Source organism: Octopus bimaculoides, chromosome 9 (genome assembly GCF_001194135.2).
Source record: "Octopus bimaculoides isolate UCB-OBI-ISO-001 chromosome 9, ASM119413v2, whole genome shotgun sequence".
NCBI classification, from domain to species: Eukaryota; Metazoa; Mollusca; class Cephalopoda; order Octopoda; family Octopodidae; genus Octopus; species Octopus bimaculoides.
Window position 1 is genome coordinate 31,740,166 of NC_068989.1, and position 19,199 is coordinate 31,759,364.

The window sequence follows — 19,199 nt, forward strand, 5'->3', positions numbered from 1 at the left end:
GATGATGATGATGATGATGATGATGATGATGATGATGATGATGATGATGATGATGATGATGATGATGAAAGTTAATGTAGATAAGATGCAGTTCAGATTTGTGCAGGCAGGAGCACAACTGATGCTATATTCCTGGTTAAGCAACTGCAGGAGAAATATCTAGCCAAAAATAAACCCCTGTACCTGGCTTTTGTTGACATGGAGAAAGCCTTTGACAGAGTCTCCCACTCCCTTATCTGGTGGTCAATGTAGCAGCTAGGGATAGACAAGTAGTTTGCAACAGTTGTACAAGCCACGTACAGGGATGCTGTTAGAAGGGTGAAGATCAGCAAGGAGTATAGCAATGAATTTTGTGTACAAGCAGGGGTTCACCAAGGATCAGTTTTTAGCCCCTGCTTGTTCATCATAGTCCTCCAGGCAATAACAGAGGAATTTAAGACAAGTTGCCCCTGAGAACTCTTCTATGCTGATGACCTTGTTCTTATAGCCAAATCACTACCAGAACTAGAGAAGAAATTTCAGATGCAGAAACAAGGCCTAGAATCAAAGGGCCTCAGAGTTAATCTAGCAAAACTGAAGTCTTAGTAAGTAGGAGAGCAGACAAATCACAAATCCCTTCAGGTAGATGGCCCTGCTCGATATGTAGAAAAGGCATAGATAAAAACTCCATAAGATATACCCAGTGTATGTTATGGTCACACAAAAGGTGCAGCAAAATCAAAGGGAGGTTGACAGGGAAAATAATTTTTGTGTGTGGAAGGTTCACAGGTACTAGTAACACTAAAAATGTACAGAAAATAGACTCCATCAAATGTCAGTGGGGGAAACTAGAAATAGTTGACAGCTTTTGTTACCTAGGTGACCAAGTCAGTAGTGGAGGTGGATGCTCCAAGTGAATAGCTGCTAGAATAAGAATAAGCTGGACCAAGGTCAGAGAGCTCCTACCTCTGTTGGTAACAAAGGGCCTCTCTCTCAGAGTGAAAGGTAGATCATATGATGCCTGTGTACAAACAGCCATGCTACATGGCAGAGAAACGTGGGCTGTGACCACTAAGGACATGTATAGGCTTGGAAGAAATGAAGCTAGTATGCTTTGCTGGATGTGTAATGTGAGTGTGCATGCACAACAGAGTGTAAGCGTCTTGACAGAAAAGTTGGGTATAAGAAGCACCAGATGTAGTGTGCAAGAGAGACAACTGGACTGGTATAGTTATGTGGTGCATATGGACAAGGACAGTGGAGGGAACCTATGGAAGAGGTAGACCCAGGAAGACACGGGATGAGGTGGTGAAGCATGATCTTCGAATGTTGGGTCTTATGGAGGCAATGACAAGTGACCAAGACCTTTGGCGATATGCCATGCTTGAGAAGACCTGTCAAGCCAAATGAAATCATAGTAGTGGCCGATGCCAGTATCACATAACTGGCATCCATGCCAGTGGCATGTAAAAAACACCATTGGAACATTGGGCCTCATAGAGTCAGTAACAAATGACAGAGACCTTTGGTGATATACCATGCTTGAGAAGATCTGTCAAACCAAGTGAGATTATAATCAAGGCCAATGCCGGTATTGCGTAACTGCCAGTGGCACATAAAAAGCACCCACTATACTCTTGGAGTGATTGGCATTAGGAAGGGCATCCAGCTGTAGAAATCATGCCAAATTAGATTGGAACCTGATGCAGTTCCCCAGCTAACCAGTTTTCAGTGAGACCATCCAACCCAGACCAGCATAGAAAACAGATGTATGATGATGATGTTGATGAAACTGTTTATAGTCAGTAATTGATAGATTTAATTCTGTACTTCAACAGATAAATTCCAACACATTACTACTAAAATAGTCTGTCATATTCGAAAACTTGAAAAAAGAAAATTGGAATAAAAATAACATTGATGAGTAGATAAAAATGTTAGTGCACAGAATTTAGTCAAGACACACTACATTCTGACTTAATAATTCCTGCTCCCTTTTCATCATAGACACAGGATGTAATCCATTGAAAAATCAACTTACATTTATTAAAAAAAAATATCGGCATTAGAATAGATTGTAACTTATTCATTAAAATATTGGAACCATTTCTGCACATAAGCCAAGAAGTGAGCCTCTAAGTGGTTACTAAAAATGCTAGAAATAGCAACTAAATCTTTCCCAGTACTACACTCTACCATTTTAAACAGGATCTAAAAGAGAAATAGCAGCTAAAACTACACTTTACCATTTTTAAAAAAGAATGTAGTCCACTTGATCAGGTCTGATTTCTACTCATAAAACAATTTATAGCAATAAAAATACAAGCTCCTGCATCGCCAAGAAATTTCTAAATTCATAGAAAATTTCAAAAGCAATGTGTGGAGGTATGAAGGGAGGTCACAAGGGAAAAATGATGATGGGACCAGAAGCAAGGGGAAGTGACATCACATCAAGAAGTGGTGTCTTCGAACAGCCTCTTTCTTCATCGGGGAATCAAATGTGACAGATGTGTTGTCGGGGATCGTTTTAGAAAAGTTGTCCTTTCTGGTCAGAAACTCAGGAAGAGTGCATGTGTGGGTACCGTTGAGTCTTGCTGATTCCTATGACCCAAAGTTTGAATATTCTGTTGCCGATTGCATCTTGAGCTAAGAGCAACCTTATTTATGCCTTACAAACACAAACATTTTTTAAAGATACAATAAACAGAATCCTATCTTAATCTGAAAAAATAAATACCAATAATTTTATCAAAAAATATTAAAAATACTTACCTGCGTTTTTAAGACATTCACTTGTTCATCTTTCTCATCAAGCATAAGGCGGTAATTTTCTTCAAGATCTCGTTTAGCCAACTGATCAAGATTAATCTGCTCTTTTAATTCAGATATACGTCGAAAAGACTTGTCTTGTGTATGTGCAAGGTTTTTCTTGAAAACAACAAAATTCATAATGTTAAGAACAAGAAAATTCTTTTTCAGACAGGAATAATAATTTTTTCAATGCAATTTAGAATTTAATTTCCACCATATAAAACATGCATTCAATGTAGAGTATTGAAAAATAAAAAAAAGCCATATCAGTATGATCATTATGCATCACTAAACAAAACAATAATCGAAAAGGTGACAAATTGATTGGCAGTGAGCTCAAAGACAAAAAAATTTACTCTCATCCTGTAACCACTTTCAAGAACAGTTTAATCCTTTTGCTACCATATTTCTGTAGAAAACACTATCATTGTTTCAATTAATTTTGAAAACATAAATTAACATGAAATTTTGATGGAAGATTCAAATCTAGTTCACTCTGAAACAGGAAGTTGGTATCATAGAACCAAGGTTGGTCTCAGGTTGGCTGGTATCAAAAGAATTAATAAATACTAAATTAATAGTATAGAAACTTCATAATAATACATATACAAGTCTACATGACCATTTATTTCTGCACACACACACACACACACATATATATACATACATACATATATGTGTGTGTGTGTATACACACACACTTTATGGATCAAGGCTACCATTGGTTTCATGTTAAGAGAGAAATCCCTTAACAATTATAAAGCCTACCATATGAAATATCAGTGTTTGTCTCCAATAAAGAATTTTTATTCACCAATGCAGTGTTCCGCACTCATTCTCATTGTTTGATATTAATGTGTGAGTGTATGTGTGTGTGGGTGTATGTGTGTGTGTGTGTGTGTGTGTGTGTGTGTGTAATATATGTACACATTACTTTTCATCGATGACAGAATTGCATAGAATGAATAGAATCCATATCTGCTAACCATTGAAATATTTTGGAACTATATAAAAAGTGTTCAAATGTATCAATGTTGCTTTTGATATTTTGAACTTGTAGATTTTCCAGATGAAAGCACAAGATATTGTTGCACATTTGATGTTGAGATATGCAAATTTTAACTGTGAAAATGGGCATCAGACGTAGTGTGCAAGAGAGAAGACTGCTCTGGTATGGTCATGTGGTGCATGTAAATGAAGACAGTTGCATGAAGATGTTCCATTCTCCAAATGTGGAGGGAACCTGTGGAAGAGGAAGATCTAGGAAGATGTGGGATGAAGTTTTGAAAAACGATTTTCAGTTGTTGAGCCTTGTGGAGGAGATGACAAAGGACCAAGACAATTGGCAATTTGCTGTGCTTGACAAGATATGCCCAGCTGAGTAAGATCACAGCCAAAATGGTGTGACCTTTATGTCCATGCTCCTGCACACAGTCTGTCCCTGAAAAACCTCTACCCCAACAGCCCATCTTTCCAACACCTCCCACACTCATATTCTACTCTCATATTCTCCTCACCTCTATCTCACACTCTCACTTGTGAAACTACCTGCACATAATGTGTCCCTATCAAATCTCTTAGCCACAACATATCTTCCAAACACCTGCTCCCTCTATTTGTGTCTATTCATGTTACCCTCTCTTCCATCTCTCACTCATCTTTTGCAACCTCATGAACTTACCCACCCACTCTCTCTACCCAATTCCAGGTATGCTTCACAATACACACCTCCCTGTAACTTGGATGTATACCCTGTCACATTTTCACCAATTTATCTCTCTCACACACACACAATCCTCACTATTCTCTATCCAACTGAGGTAGTCTTGTATCTCCTCTAATGCAAGATACCTATTTCTGTCCTTCTATTGATACTATAATTTCTCATCACCTGGCACTAAGCCTCCTCCCTCAATACTACTCTCCTTGCCCTCAGTAGAAGCAGTTTTGTCTTGTCTTGCAAGTTACTTGGTGACCTCACTGCTGTTGGTGCCATATAAAAAGCATCCAATAGACTCTGTAAAGATGTTGGTGTTAGGAAGGTCACTCAGCCATATAAACCATGCCACAGAAATATTGGAGTTTAGGGTAGGCAGTCTACCAGTGGAGAAATGGATAAAGTACTTTGGGTAGTCAGAGCATGCAACAGAATAATTAAGATGAGAGAAGCTATAGGCAACTCAGCAATTTTTATCTCTGTATATGCCCTACAGGTAGGACAAACAAAAGAACAAGAAAACTGCTGGTATGAGACCTTTCTACAAATCATCGCAACAACAATTCATTGTGACAATTAGTATATTTTTAAAATATTTGTTTTATGAAACCAGATTAAATTTTATAAATCAACTGAAAGAATGTAATTTAAATAGAAATTTCATAAAAGGTTAAAAATAAGAGATTTTTGTCATAGAATCAAAAAACTTTTCCGGATTACTTACCTTTAATTTCTCTTGTTCTTGCAAAAGTTCTTTGAAAGTAAGAACTATCTAAAAGTAAAAGCAAAAACTTAATGTTTGATGCTTATAAATTGTTTTCATAAATTTATTTTATTTTAAGTAAAGTGTTAATTTTGACAGTTCTCATCAAAATGACTTACAAATGTATTACCATTTAAGACACATTTTGGATACTTTTTGAGAAGAATACTTTCAGAAAATGAGTTGCTCTTTATACAAGTAAACATTAAACAACAAAACAGAGGCTCTTATTTTCCAGCCAAATAACCAAATAGGATACTGTGCAATACCTATTTCAATCCTATATTTTGAACTATTTTCACAATGTTAGACTGTAATATATTCTTGGGAATAGGAAAAATTTTATATCCTTGACAAATGTTGGATATGTAATTTAACGATGTGGAGGTAAAACCAATGTGATCACATGATGTACTTCACAAGACTCCAAAATGCCCTCTCAACAACTCCTATCAACCTCTTTGTCAACCAATATGCTACTCTTTATAAGAGTTCAGCTAGCCCATTCTTCCAATCCCCTAGGGGTGTCAATGACTCTCACCACAACATCTCCCCCTTTGAAATTGACTTCCATTGGAAGTTAATATCATTACTTTTATTTATCTATTTTTCTTTCATCACATCTCCCTTTTTGAGATTTTCCACCTAGGAAAGTTTAATATTTTTCCTGTTTAGGCACTACTTCCAACTGTTCTGTTTGTTTCCTCTTTCTTGTGCTGCTAGGTACGATTTCTTGTGGCATTGGAACATCAAAAGTGTCGTAGAACACTTCCATGAGTATTTCTTTTTTTTTTTTTTCGTATATCTATTTTTTAACTGGTTTAAATGTCTTTTGTGTTCCCATTTTTTGCCTCTTATCATATATGTCATTTTGCCTATTCCTTTTGTTACTACTCAGTCTTCCCAGCCTTGTGTTCCATTTTTATATATTTTGAAAAACACCTTGTCACTGATATTGAAATGCTTTGTCATATATTTAGAGTTTTCCCTATTTGTTTTTCTTACGGGTAGCAACTTGTCAAAAACTGACTTTATTTTTCAAACAAACATTAGTTCCACAGGCGACTTGCCTGAAAAAGTGTTTGGGTTTGGTGTTATCCTATAAACCCTCAAGAATTGTGTCAATACTGTGTCATCAACTAGCTCGTTTCTTGATTTCTTTAATGCTCTTTTAAATGTATCCATGAACCTTTCCCCTTGCCCGTTTGATCTTGGGTGATACAGAGGAGTAGTGATATGTTCAATTGAGTACATCTTTCAAAAATTCTTAAATTCATTCACCGTGAATTGTGTACTGTTATCAGAGACTATGGTATCTAGATTCATTTTTGGCCAGTAAACATAACTACTCGTAAATGGCTTCATCCTAGAAATTCCTGGATGTCCAGTGCAGAATTCCTTTAACATTTGACCTTATAGTGAGGTAGACATTACGGCCCTCTGTGCATACATAAGCACATTATCATATATAGAATACAAATTTGAAACTGTGTCGCATCCAGCCATACATATTTTTTTATTTGTTTCTTCTGATGTCACTATTTTTGTCATTTTTATGATAAACTCGTCCGTCTCTGCCTTAACTTTTATTTCCTCCAATGTCACTGGCAATCCATACACAACATTGCACAATATATTTTTTATTTCATTTTCAGCTTTTAACATAACTATCGCTGTGTCTTCTAGTGGTTCACTCTATTTTGGTATTAACCTTGACAAACCATCTGCATGTCCCAACTTTTTTGATGACAAATACTACATTTTGAAGTCGTAATTCAGTAGTTTCATTCTCCAGCACTGCAATCTGTTGGCTGTATGTGAGGGATACCCTTTTTTGATCCATAGATTGACAATAATGGGCTGTGGTCTGTCTGCAGGCAGAGCCTTCTTCCATGTATAAATTTATGGAATTTTTTTACCGCAGATATGATGACTAATGCCTCTTTTTCTGATTTTACACAAATATGAATGAAGCTGGTAGCGTGAAAGCAGTAGCTCATGCTTCGCGTTCATTATTGCTGGCTGAGAAAAGTTACAGTCATTTGACTGTAACTTTTCTCAGCTAACAATAATGAGCATGAAGCATGAGCTACTGCTTTCAGGCTACCAGCTTCATATTTGTGTAAAATCACAGCTCCAATATCACTTTTACTAGCATCTGCTGCCACTACTATTTCTAAATTCAGATCAAAATGTGATAACGACAATTCCGATATTAAGACATTTTAAAATTCAAATTACAATGAAAGTAAACAAACAAACGAAGTCTGACCAGTTCCACTTAATGTCTTTTTTTCAATAAGTTATTCAAGGGTGCTCTTAAATCATGCATATTCAGTATGTGTACCTGGTAGTAATTTGCAAGCCCCAAAAATGCTTGTAATATTGTAATGTTTGTTGGAGAAGGCATATTTTTTATTGCACTCACCCTAGACAGGTCTGGTCTGCGTCTGTTTTCATCAATAATCTGCCCTAGATATTTTATTCTTAGCAATTCACACTTTTCCTCACTGAGCTTAAACCCATAATCTTTTAGTCTTTCAAAGACCTTTTTAACATGCTCAGCATGCTGACCCTGAGATTCACTTAGTCAAGGTAAGCTACAGTGAAATCTGAACCTGCGAGCATAATGTCCATAACTTGTTGGAAAATGCCAGATGCTACCTTTATACCAAGGGGAAGTCGATTAAATTCATACAACTCTTTATGGGTATTTATTGTCAATAATTTTGAACATTTCCTCATTGACTTTTACCTGCAAATATGCTTCAGATAGGTCCAACTCTGAGAAAACTTTTCCTCCATTCAACTTTGTGAAAATTTCCTCTGAACTTGATAACGGGTAATTATAAGGCATCAAACATTCATTTAACCCTGTTGAAAAATCAGCACATACTCAGATTTTATTATTTATTTTCTTGACATAAACTGTTGGGGACACCCATTTTGTATAATCAATTTTATCAATAATGCCAAGCTTTTCAAGTCTATCCAATTCTTCCTTAACTTCTTTCAATACTGTGAAAGGTAAAGTTTTTTTTTTGTTTTGTTTTTTTACCAGTATAGTGTTTTCTTTCACTTGAAACTTCACCCCAGTTTTGGTGCAAAGACCCAATTCATCAGAAAAAGCTTCAGGAAATTTTTTTCTTTTTTTCTTAAATCCTCCAACTCCTTATTTGTACTGGCAGAAGAACCATTCACATCTTTACAAAAAATAGTTATGTCTGATTTTTCCATAAGTTAAACAGTTCCATCCAGTCTTTTCCAAATAAATTTGTTGTATTTTTCAACACAAAAACTTTGGCTTTCAAGGTTTTTCCATGAAATGTAACATCACTTATTATTTTGCCCATAAAATGCAATTTTTTTCCTGAAACACCTCATGCAATTTTCAAAGTTTACTTAACCCTTTAGTGTTTAAACCAGCCATATCCGGCCCAATATATTCTACATGTTTTATATTCAAACTGGCAATATCTAGCCTCTCATACCTAACCTACATTGACATTCTAAAAATAACCAATCGCATCATTGAAACCTCAAAGCTATAAGATAATGCATGGTTAATTCAAAACAATTTGAGTGAAAAAGTATTACATTTAACAGAGTAATCTGAACACTAAAGGGTTAATCTCGGTTTCTCTATTTTTCTCCATGTATCTGTTTTAATTGTGATATTACTGCCCATATCCAATTGTAACTTGATATTTACATTATTCATTTTTAAGGACACAAATTTTCTTTCCTGAGCCTCACTTAGAATTTTTGTTAACAATACATTCTTTCTCAAATTTTTTTTTTGTTTGACCTGTTTTTTTGTTTTGCTATACAATGTAAGTTTTTTGTCCAATTTTTCCACAATCAAAACATTTTCGATTTTTAAAAGGGCAATTACTTCTAAAATGTAAACCTCTGCAACCATAGCATGGATTTAGTCTTGACTTTCATTTTTCTTTTTTCATATTCATTTCAGGTTGACATGCATGTATCTGCGAGCAACCTTTTTCGTGTCATGTCTTAAGTTTATAATCTTAAATTTATAATCCTCCGGCTTCTTCGCCACTGCCTGTAGAGTTAATATTTGGTCCTGTTCTAATTTTGTTAATATACAGAAATGTATATCAGCATCTTTTCTTGCAGCTAACACTTGAACAAAAATTAGACATCTGAACAAATCTGGAGTTAATTTTATAATTTGAATTTTTCACACTTTCTGTTAACAACTCCAGCATAGGTGATGAAATCTTCATCTTTTTTAACTAAATTTAACTAAATTTGTTTCATAGAAACAAATCTCACCTGGTTTCTTCAGCAGAATACAATTACAGTATTTTTCGTGTTTGGCAGGAGATAACTTACATAAAAGTAGTTGCACCTTCTTCATGTCATTCCAATTTTTACATTCTTCTTTGAAGATTTCTTCATATCATCTAAAATATGCAGAAAAAGTAGTACCTTCTTCTGGGTTATAAAATAAATTCTCCAATTGCGTTTGTTATGCTGTTTGATGAGAATGAACCAGAAGTATTTTCAGACTTCTTCAACATTACTTCCAGTAACTGTTGGCATTGTTGCTGCTGTTGTAGTTGCTGTTGTAACTGCTGTTGTTGCTATTGCAACTGCACCATGCATGTTAATGACTTTTAATGACTTCCATGTTAATGACTTGTTAATGACTTCCATATTAATGACATTTTCATTGATTTCATACCAAAATAAAACTTTAACGTCTGACGCAAGCTTCAACTATCTCGTCACCACTTTAATATCCTTGACAAATGTTGGATATATAATTAATGGAGGGGAGGTAAAATCTATGTGTTCACATGACGTACTTCATGAGACTCCAAAACACCTTCTCAGTAAGTCCTAGCGACCTCTTAGTCAACCAATACGCTACTCTTTACAAGAGTTTGGCTAGTCCATTCTTCCAATCCCCCAGGGATGTCAATGACTCTCACCACAACAAAAAGAGAACAGTTTTTGTGTTAATTGGACAAATTGGAAAAGCCCATATATTTTTAGATTTGTAGTGACCTTTCCTTTACACAAACCACTCTGTATTTAGAAACTAAATAGAGATGTGTGGCATCTGGAGTATGTGTATTCTACTATACCTCCAAGCTGATCCAGTGAGTGTGAAGGGATTTTGTTGACAGAAACTGAAAGAAGCTTCTTTTGTGTGTGTACATGTATATGTATGCATGTGTCTATACACACACACACACACATATATATATATATATATATATATATATATAGAGAGAGAGAGAGAGAGAGAGCTATTTCTGTCCCTCTTACCTTAACTCTCATCACCTGGCACAAAGTCACCTCTCTCAATACTACTCCCCTCTCAACTGAGGAGTCTTTGACTTGCATGCTATCTGGTGACCTTACTGAAGTCAGTGCCACTAAAAAATACCAACTACACTCCCCTATAAAGTAGTTAGTGTTGGGAAGGGCATCAAGACATAGAAACCATGCAAAAACAGATAGAGTTTGGCACAGACCTCTGACTCACCAGCTCCTGTCAAACTGTCCAATTCATGCCAGCAGTTAAATGGTGATCACACACACACAAACACAAACACACACACACACACACACACACATACACACACACACACATGGTGATTGTCATTTCTTTACAGAAGATGACCATCATTTCTAATACTAAATACCATCATGAAACTTCATATGACTAGCAAGTCCAGTTTGGGACAAACATACCCTACTGCAGATGTTACAAACATTTTCTGGGATTGGTGTTAAGTCCTGTTAACAAAGTTCTTGTTTCAAAATGTATTGTTTGATTCTCTGTATTTCAAAAGCTTTTACAACCATTGTAGAACACTTCTTTCCAAACTAATCACTTTTGACTATAAACTTCTCTCGCAGCTGTCTTACTAGAAAGGGAGCCTCAATAACTCTTCTACATGGCACAAAACCAAATTGCACCACACCTAGTCTAACTTCTTCCTAACCAGTTGAGCTACAACTCATTCTGTAACTTTCATGACTTGGTCTAGCAATTTGATACCTCTGCAATTACTCCTCTTTAAGATAGAACCATTACTCTTGTAAAGGTTGACAAGAATGTTGCTACACTAGTTGTTGGATATGATCCCTTTCTGTACAACCTGATTAACTATATAGGAGACTAAGCCGTATCTCACTCTGCCAGGTATTTTAAACATTTTGACAGTAATTCCTGATGGAACAGAGACTTTCCTTCCTTCATATCCTTAATTGCTTTTTCTATCTTACTGCTGTCAACTATAATGGCTGGTTCCACTTTTGGCTTTACATTTGGAAGGCTCTATTTCTCTTATGCATTTTCCATGTTTAGAAGCCTTTCATAGGAGTACTTCTATGTCTCTTTCTTTTCCGAATTACTAGGTATAAGTGTACCATTATCTGGTTACCCTAAAGTTGCAAACTTGACAGAAAGAGTGTGTGGGGGAGCTGGAGGATGGGGGACAGCTTTCAAAATCTGAAAAGAAGGTTTGTGGGAACATTTACCTGCAAGAAAACTGCTCTTGCACATTATCAGATATATTAATATCAATGTAACTGCTCAACAGAGCCACTGTATGTCCAAATCCTCAAACATTCAGAGCAAAGTAGTAGTAGTAGTAGTAGTAGTAGTGTATGTGTGTGTCATTATCTTGATATCAAATGATAGCTGTAAGCAAGTGTCACCATCATACAAGTGGTGTCATTTGTTTCCAGTCTTCTTCGGAAATGTGAGGTTAAGGGGAAATATATTACTTGGAAACATGTGAGAGTTGATGACAGGAATGGCATCCAATCATAGAAAATCTGCCTCAACAAGATTTCTTGTAAGTATGGAAAAGTGTACATTATAATAATGATGATAATGATGATATCATCAGGTTACTCTTTCACCAAAGAATCAGTAGATGTGGTGACAATGTTATATGTAACTATGTGCAACTGGAGAAAAGATGTTACAACTGGATACTTCTGTAAACACTAAGAAAATTAAAAAAGGATCAAATATCAAAGTGTTCTGTGTTTTTGATTTTAACTGTTATATTACTTCTGTTACAAAAAAGAAATGTTGCAGTACAGTGTGACTTACACTTGTTTTCAAAGAGTTAAACAGTTTAGAGAATCTTTCCTTGGACAAGGTGCGAGTCAATCATAAGGTTTGCTCAAGGGATAAATGAAGTTAGTTATTTAATATGGCAAAACATAGTTGCAAAGTATCGTTGTTGCAGTGATGAGCTACACCCTCTACAATACCAATTTATATGCAAGTGGGTCTATTACAATTTAAATATGAATTACAAGGGAAACTGGTAGGTCAAAATCTTAAAACCTCTCATTTCAGCAACCATCTCCAAGTAAGCATTTCATCATGGTATCATTTCAAAAAGTACTACAGTAATCACTCGCACCCTCAGTACATCCCAGATTTTTCTAGCTAATAGATGTAACTTTATATCATGGGCTCACCAGTATATCACAGATTTCTGCAGCTGATTGGTATTTATATTTTTTTATATTTTAATTATTTCTGTGGTAAAATAAGCATTTTCATGCTTAAAATTCAATAAATCAAAATACAGAGCAGTACTGCACAGTATAACACATTAATTAAAATATATTAAAAGAAAATATGTAGTGTACCATAAATGAGTAAACAAAGAATCACACATATTGTATGGAAAATGAAACTTGGGATGTGAGTGTTTAGTGTTGCTTTGCATTTATAATAAAATAAATACATACAAATTATTAAAATAATAAAAAAATACATACAGTACAGTACTGTTTCTACTGCGCAGATTTCCACCTATCACAGGAGGTTTTGGAATGTAACACCCGCGATAGTCAAGGGATTACTGTACTTACTTCATTGAATTTGGACTTGTAGCGTCTGGCTCGGTGTTCATACTTCTTTACCAAAGTGTAAAGTTCTTCTTTAGAGAGAATATCTACATTGAAAGCACTTTCTTCAATTTCACTTTCAATATCGGACGGCATTTGGTAATGTATTGGAGGCAAGGGTGATTGAAAAGGCGTTTCATATGTAGAGCTAGCAGAAGTATTTGGTGACATTGCTCCAAGGGATATAACAGACATGCCGCTATTTGGTTGTTCTTGCTGCTTTCCTAATAATGATACATCATCAACAGCAGCAAATTCTTCCTACAAAGTTGTTGTATAAAACAAAAAATAAAATTATTCAGAGGAAGAAGGATGCAAACATCTAACAAACATTAGATACTTTGAAAGAGAAATGCAACAAGCAGATTTATCACAGCAATTATTACATACTACTCTCTTACAAGGACAACTTACATTTCATTGGGTATCTGAAATATTGATTAACAATAAAAAAAAATTGAAGGAAGGCTGCAAAGAATAATGAATAAGAAGATAATGAGATAATAGAGAGGGAGAGAAGACAAAAAAAAAAAGAGAGAGAAGACAGAAAATAAATAAGAAAAAGAAGAGGAAAGAAAAGAACAAAAAGACAACATAAAAAAGATAGAAGACTAAAGGTGAAATAATGAGAAGGCATGAAGGAGGGAGAAGGAGACATAACAAAAAGGAGCTATAATCAAAAAACCAAAGGCAAAAAAAAAAACAAAAAAAAACAAAAGATGTGTAAACAACAAAACCCATCTTTGATAAAATATGGATAAGGATTAGTAGAATCAGAAATATGGTAGATATTTGAGGTTTGCCACAATATATGTAGTATTATTGCTGGATCTGAAGATTGCTTTGCATCCAGATTGTTGGAACATAGCAGTGGTGTAGCATAATTGATGTAGAAAAGTAACAAAGCACTTACTGCACTTGATTCAATAAGAGAACCATCATTGAGTGGTATGTCAATCAACATCCCCATGGTAGGTGAACTGGGTGAGCTAACTGAGTTGGCTGTATCCAATGAGACATTATTGGTTACAGTAACTTCATCAGTTTTGACTGATGCAGTGTCTATAGGTTCATCCACATTTCCTGTTGGTGACTCTGCACTCACATTATCTGTATTGCTTAAGGAAACATTCTGCAAAAAAAAAAAAAATTCAGTTATTTTACAATATATTTAAGGTGTTTTCTGCAATACGCAATAGTCATTCCAATATATGTCATCAAATTATATGGCAATTAAAGACAAAAGATGGAAGGATATGATAGTACTGACAAAAAAATTATTTTATAGTTATAACGAGAATATTTCCTAGTGTTACAGTTTAATAAAGAGAACAGTGAAAATAGAAAAAAATTCTAGTTTCATTCTATTTCAGTGTTCTTTTGTTTCTTGCTAAACTCTTTACAAAGAGACTTTATCATTATATTCTTTTATTTGTTTCAGTCATTTGACTGCAGCCATGCAGGAGCACTATCCTTAGTCGAAGAAATCGACCCCAGGACTTATGTGTTCATAAATGCCCCATTTATGTGTGTGCTCATGCCCCAAAGGCTGAAACATACAAAAGAATAAAAGAATATGTGTATGTATTTTTACATATATATATATATATATATATATATATATATATATATATATATATATATATATATACACATATACATACATACATACAAGGTGCATTCCAGAAGTTTTGAGACTTTTTTAAGGAGGGGCAGCTATAACTGTCTAAGATTACAGTAATTTTAGTATATCATTGCTATACATCTAATAAGCTGACCTGCTAAGTTCTTTTATTCCAGATCGAAAGAGATAGCTGTAATGGCTCTTTGAATACACTCTGCTAAACACTGCTTGTCACAGCTATTTTGCAGAATGCAGTTAAGACGTGAAGACAATCTGGAATATTACCATACAACAGAAACTTATGAAACACTCCAGACTGCTTATGGATTAACTTGTATGAGCCAAGCATTTGTTTTTCACTGGCACAAGAGGCTAGGCAAAGCAAATCCACAGGGAAGTTTGTGATTATCCTCTTCTTCAACAGTAAGGTTCACTGGGTTCCCTCTGACCAGGCAGTCAACAAAGAATACTTTGTGAAAGTTTTGAGGGAGTTTAGGAAGAGATTTCATTGCAAAAGGCCAGAACACCTGCACCAGGACAATGCACCTGTCTACAATTCTATCCTGGTAACCAACCATGTGACAGAGATGAGCATCAAAACTGTCCCTCACCTCCCCTATAGTCCAGACCTTGCTCCGTTACTTTTGGTTGTTTTCCAAGCAGAAGAAGATGAAGGAGGCTGTGACAAGGGTCCTGGACACCTTCACTTTGGTGAACTTCTATATGCTCTTCATGAAGTGGCTAGAGAGCTACAACAAGAGAAGTTGAAATCAGAGGATCCTACTTTGAAGATAAATTTTGTACTTTGTCTCTCTTGAACAAGTCTCAAAACTTCTGGAATGCACCTGATATATATATATATATATATATATATATATACACACACACACACATACACATATTCAAACATACACACATATATTGAGATTAGGGGTTAGGGTGTTGGGCTCATGATCACAAGGATATAAATTCGATTCCTAAAACAGGAGGCAAATAGTGTCCTTGAGCAAAGCAGTTCATTTCAAACTACAACACTCCACAGTGCTAAAAATAAGTACTAAGCATAGCAATGGTGCAACCCTCTTTCCTTCCAGCAGTTACAATACTAATGTTCAGCTGGGTCAAAAGTAGTGAGGATGAAACAGAGTCCAAGTCAACACATGAGCATAGAGGCATCTAAAACAATTACAAAAAGCATGTTACATGTTACCAAATAGTATTTGCTTATAAGAGATAGATTTCAAACATGGATATTTTACATTACACTATTTTGTAATGATTACTATGTGGATTGATAGCTGAGTCTTTACGAGAAGCTTACTGTGATAGCTTCATATACATACATACATATATGTGTATATATATATATATATATATATGGAATTTTTTTTCTTTTTCCATACATTTTAGATCTTGTGGTGAACTAAGCAATAGAAAATGAGCAAGATGTCTTCTTCAAGAAAATGTTGCATTAATTCTCCAAATGTATTTTATGTTTGTGGAGAATAAGCATTACCTGAAAATCGAAAAAACATAACTGATTTTGTTGAAAGAGCATATATGGCATATTTTGGGATCAAACTGGGAGGCCAAGATAAATATTGGGCACTGCATAGTGTCTGCAAATGATGTACAGAACATTTGCGACAATGGACTAAAGGGACAAGGAAAAGTATGAGGTTTACTATACCAATGGTATGGTGGGAGCCTTATAATCACTTGGACGACTGCTACTTTTGTAACCTAAATTTAAAGGATATTAACTGGAAAAATCGACAAACACTTGTTTATCCTGATCTTGCCTCTGCTATTAGACCAGCTCCATACAGTAAAGAGCTTCCTGCTCCTGTCTTCAATGTCTTGCCTCAGATAACTTTACCCTCAACCAAAGAAGATTCATCACCTGAAGAAGACACTAGAGATCAAGACTTTTCAGTTGAGACTTTACCTCAGCTATTCTCCCAGGTACAGTTGAATGATCTAGTTTGTGACTTGAACCTCCCAAAAAATTCTGCAGAACTGTTGCTTCTCGACTGAAAGAGAAGAATCTTCTAGAGAATGGTGTCCGTATAATATTTTATCGGAGTTGGCATGAAGAGCTCCTTTCTTTCTTCACAAAAGAGGAAGAGCTGGTTTAATGCAGAGATATCAGTGGGCTTCTTAATAAACCTAGCATTGAGGAATACAAATCAGAGGAATGGCGTCTTTTCATAGACCGCTCTAAGCGTAGTTTAAAATGTGTATTGTACAACAGGAATGTGTATGGCTCTGTCCCACTCAGCAACTCTGAAGGAAAAATATGAAGAAATTAAGTTGGTTTTAGAGAAGATACTGTATCATGACCATAAATGAGTCATCTGCATTGATTTAAAGATGGTGAATTTTCTCATGGGACAGCAATCTGGTTATACCAAATGCCTATGCATTTTTTGCATGTGGGACAGTAGAGACCAAGGAAACCACCATGTTAAGAAAGACTGGCCACCTCAAACAAATATGGTTATTGGAAGAACCTTTAGTTGAGTGAGATAAGATCACCCCCCGCCCACTTTGTACATCAAACACAGATTGATCAAGCAATTCATCAAAGCTCTTGACAAAAATGGGGAATGCTTCAAGTATATCTGCAGTGTATTTCTAAACTTGACAATTGAAAAATGGACCACAGATCCATAAACTCTTGAAGGACAAATTTCATGGAAGTAGTGAGCAAAAATGCAGCATCGGCTTGGCTAGCCTTTGCAGAAGTAGTGCAAAATTTCCTTGAGACCTTGTTACCAACTTGATATCAACTTTTCATGATATTGGCGTGAATATGAGGATCGAAATGCATTATCTTTTTAGTTATCTTGACTGTTTTCCTGAAAATCTCGGAGATGTTAGTGATGAACAAGGCAAACAATTCCATCAGGATATCAAGGAGATGGAAACTTGGTACCAAGGATGTTGGGATGCTGTGATGATGGCAGACTATAGCTGGTGTTTAAAACGAGATACTCCTGTTGCTCAACATTCACGGTGCACAAAGAAGTTCAAGTTTATTCCTTGAATTTTCTACCAAAAATCTTAACCAGTGTGCATTTTCAATTTTGAATTTTTATTTGTACTTTGTTTTGGTTTGTGTTACGCTCTTTTATTGATTCATACTATATGCCTTTGTATGAATAAAATACTTTATCAGGTTTAGTCAGAAAACTAGACCTGATAGAGAAAAACAGAAGTTATTTTTGAATTTAGCAGGCAAAATCATTTAAGAATTCATTGAAATATTCCAGGCACCAGATAAAATTTTTTTTTTGTTGCCCAGTGTTTTAAATGAAAAAATCATACATATAACTTGAAATTCCTGGTGAAATATAATAATTACAGAGTAAATATATACTAGGGAGACCCATAGAAATTCCACAGAATGAAAAAGATTAAGAGAAGCTATTTAAGATAGAAAGGATGATTCGCATTTTTATTTTGCTAAGTATTTCACTTCCAGTCACAATAATATATTCCTCATCATCATTTAATGTCCATTGTCAATGCTGGCATGGGTTGGACAGTTTGACTAAGGCTGGCACGCTGGAAGGCTGCACCAGACTCCAGTCTGATTTGGCATGGTTTCTATAGCTGGATGCCCTACCTAACACCAACCACTCTAAAAGTGTAGTGTTTGCTTTTACGTGCTATTTGTGACACCAGTATCTGCCACGAATACGATTTTACTTGGTTTGAAGGGTTTTTTTCTCAATACTTGGCTTAAAGGTCATGTTCTAAAACACCAGAGAGGCTTGTCTAATAGTAAGCACTACTTCTTCAACAAACTTTTTAACCATGTAATTCCCATCTTCATATCTTTAACATTTTTCTCTTTATCTTAACCTGTCACTTTGACTAACTCTCACTCTATCTCTCTCTTAATGTAACTGCCCATCTCACTTTAACCTCACCACCAGAACATTACGCTCTGCTAAATATTGTATCCTAAACATACATCTTTCTCTTTACCTTTTCCTCCCCACTCTACAGCATGTTGTTAACACTTCTCTCACCCTCTTGTTCTCTCACTCTTCACCTCTCCCTTCAACTAACCATGTGATGCATTTGGCCTTATTATACCTCTCTCTACTTCTTCCTCACTTCTTTCTTCTCTACTCACACTCTTCATGTTCCTCTTTTTCTCTCTCTCTCTCTCTCTCTCTCCCTCATACACAGACACTTTTACTCCACCTCTCTCTCACTCCAACTCCGCCTCACTAACTAACTAAAGTATAATGGGCGAACAAACAAGCAAATTATTATATAGATTGAAACAATGGCTGGAATATGTGGTACCATTTTAATTCTGTGTTACACATGGAATATATATATATATATATATATATATATATATATATATG

The 19,199-nt window shown here is 35.4% G+C and overlaps 1 protein-coding gene across 1 annotated transcript in view; it reads right to left on the minus strand.

Moving 5' to 3' along the window:
* LOC106872513 (golgin subfamily A member 4) overlaps nucleotides 1-19,199 on the minus strand; it is a 254,301-nt gene that overhangs the window by 188,285 nt on the left and 46,817 nt on the right. The window contains exons 2-5 of the mRNA XM_014919531.2: nucleotides 14,101-14,319; nucleotides 13,152-13,448; nucleotides 5,232-5,279; nucleotides 2,752-2,907 (exon numbers count right to left, since the gene is read on the minus strand). Of these exons, the coding sequence (XP_014775017.2) occupies nucleotides 2,752-2,907; nucleotides 5,232-5,279; nucleotides 13,152-13,448; nucleotides 14,101-14,319 (720 nt within the window). The remainder of the gene's footprint in view (nucleotides 1-2,751; nucleotides 2,908-5,231; nucleotides 5,280-13,151; nucleotides 13,449-14,100; nucleotides 14,320-19,199) is intronic.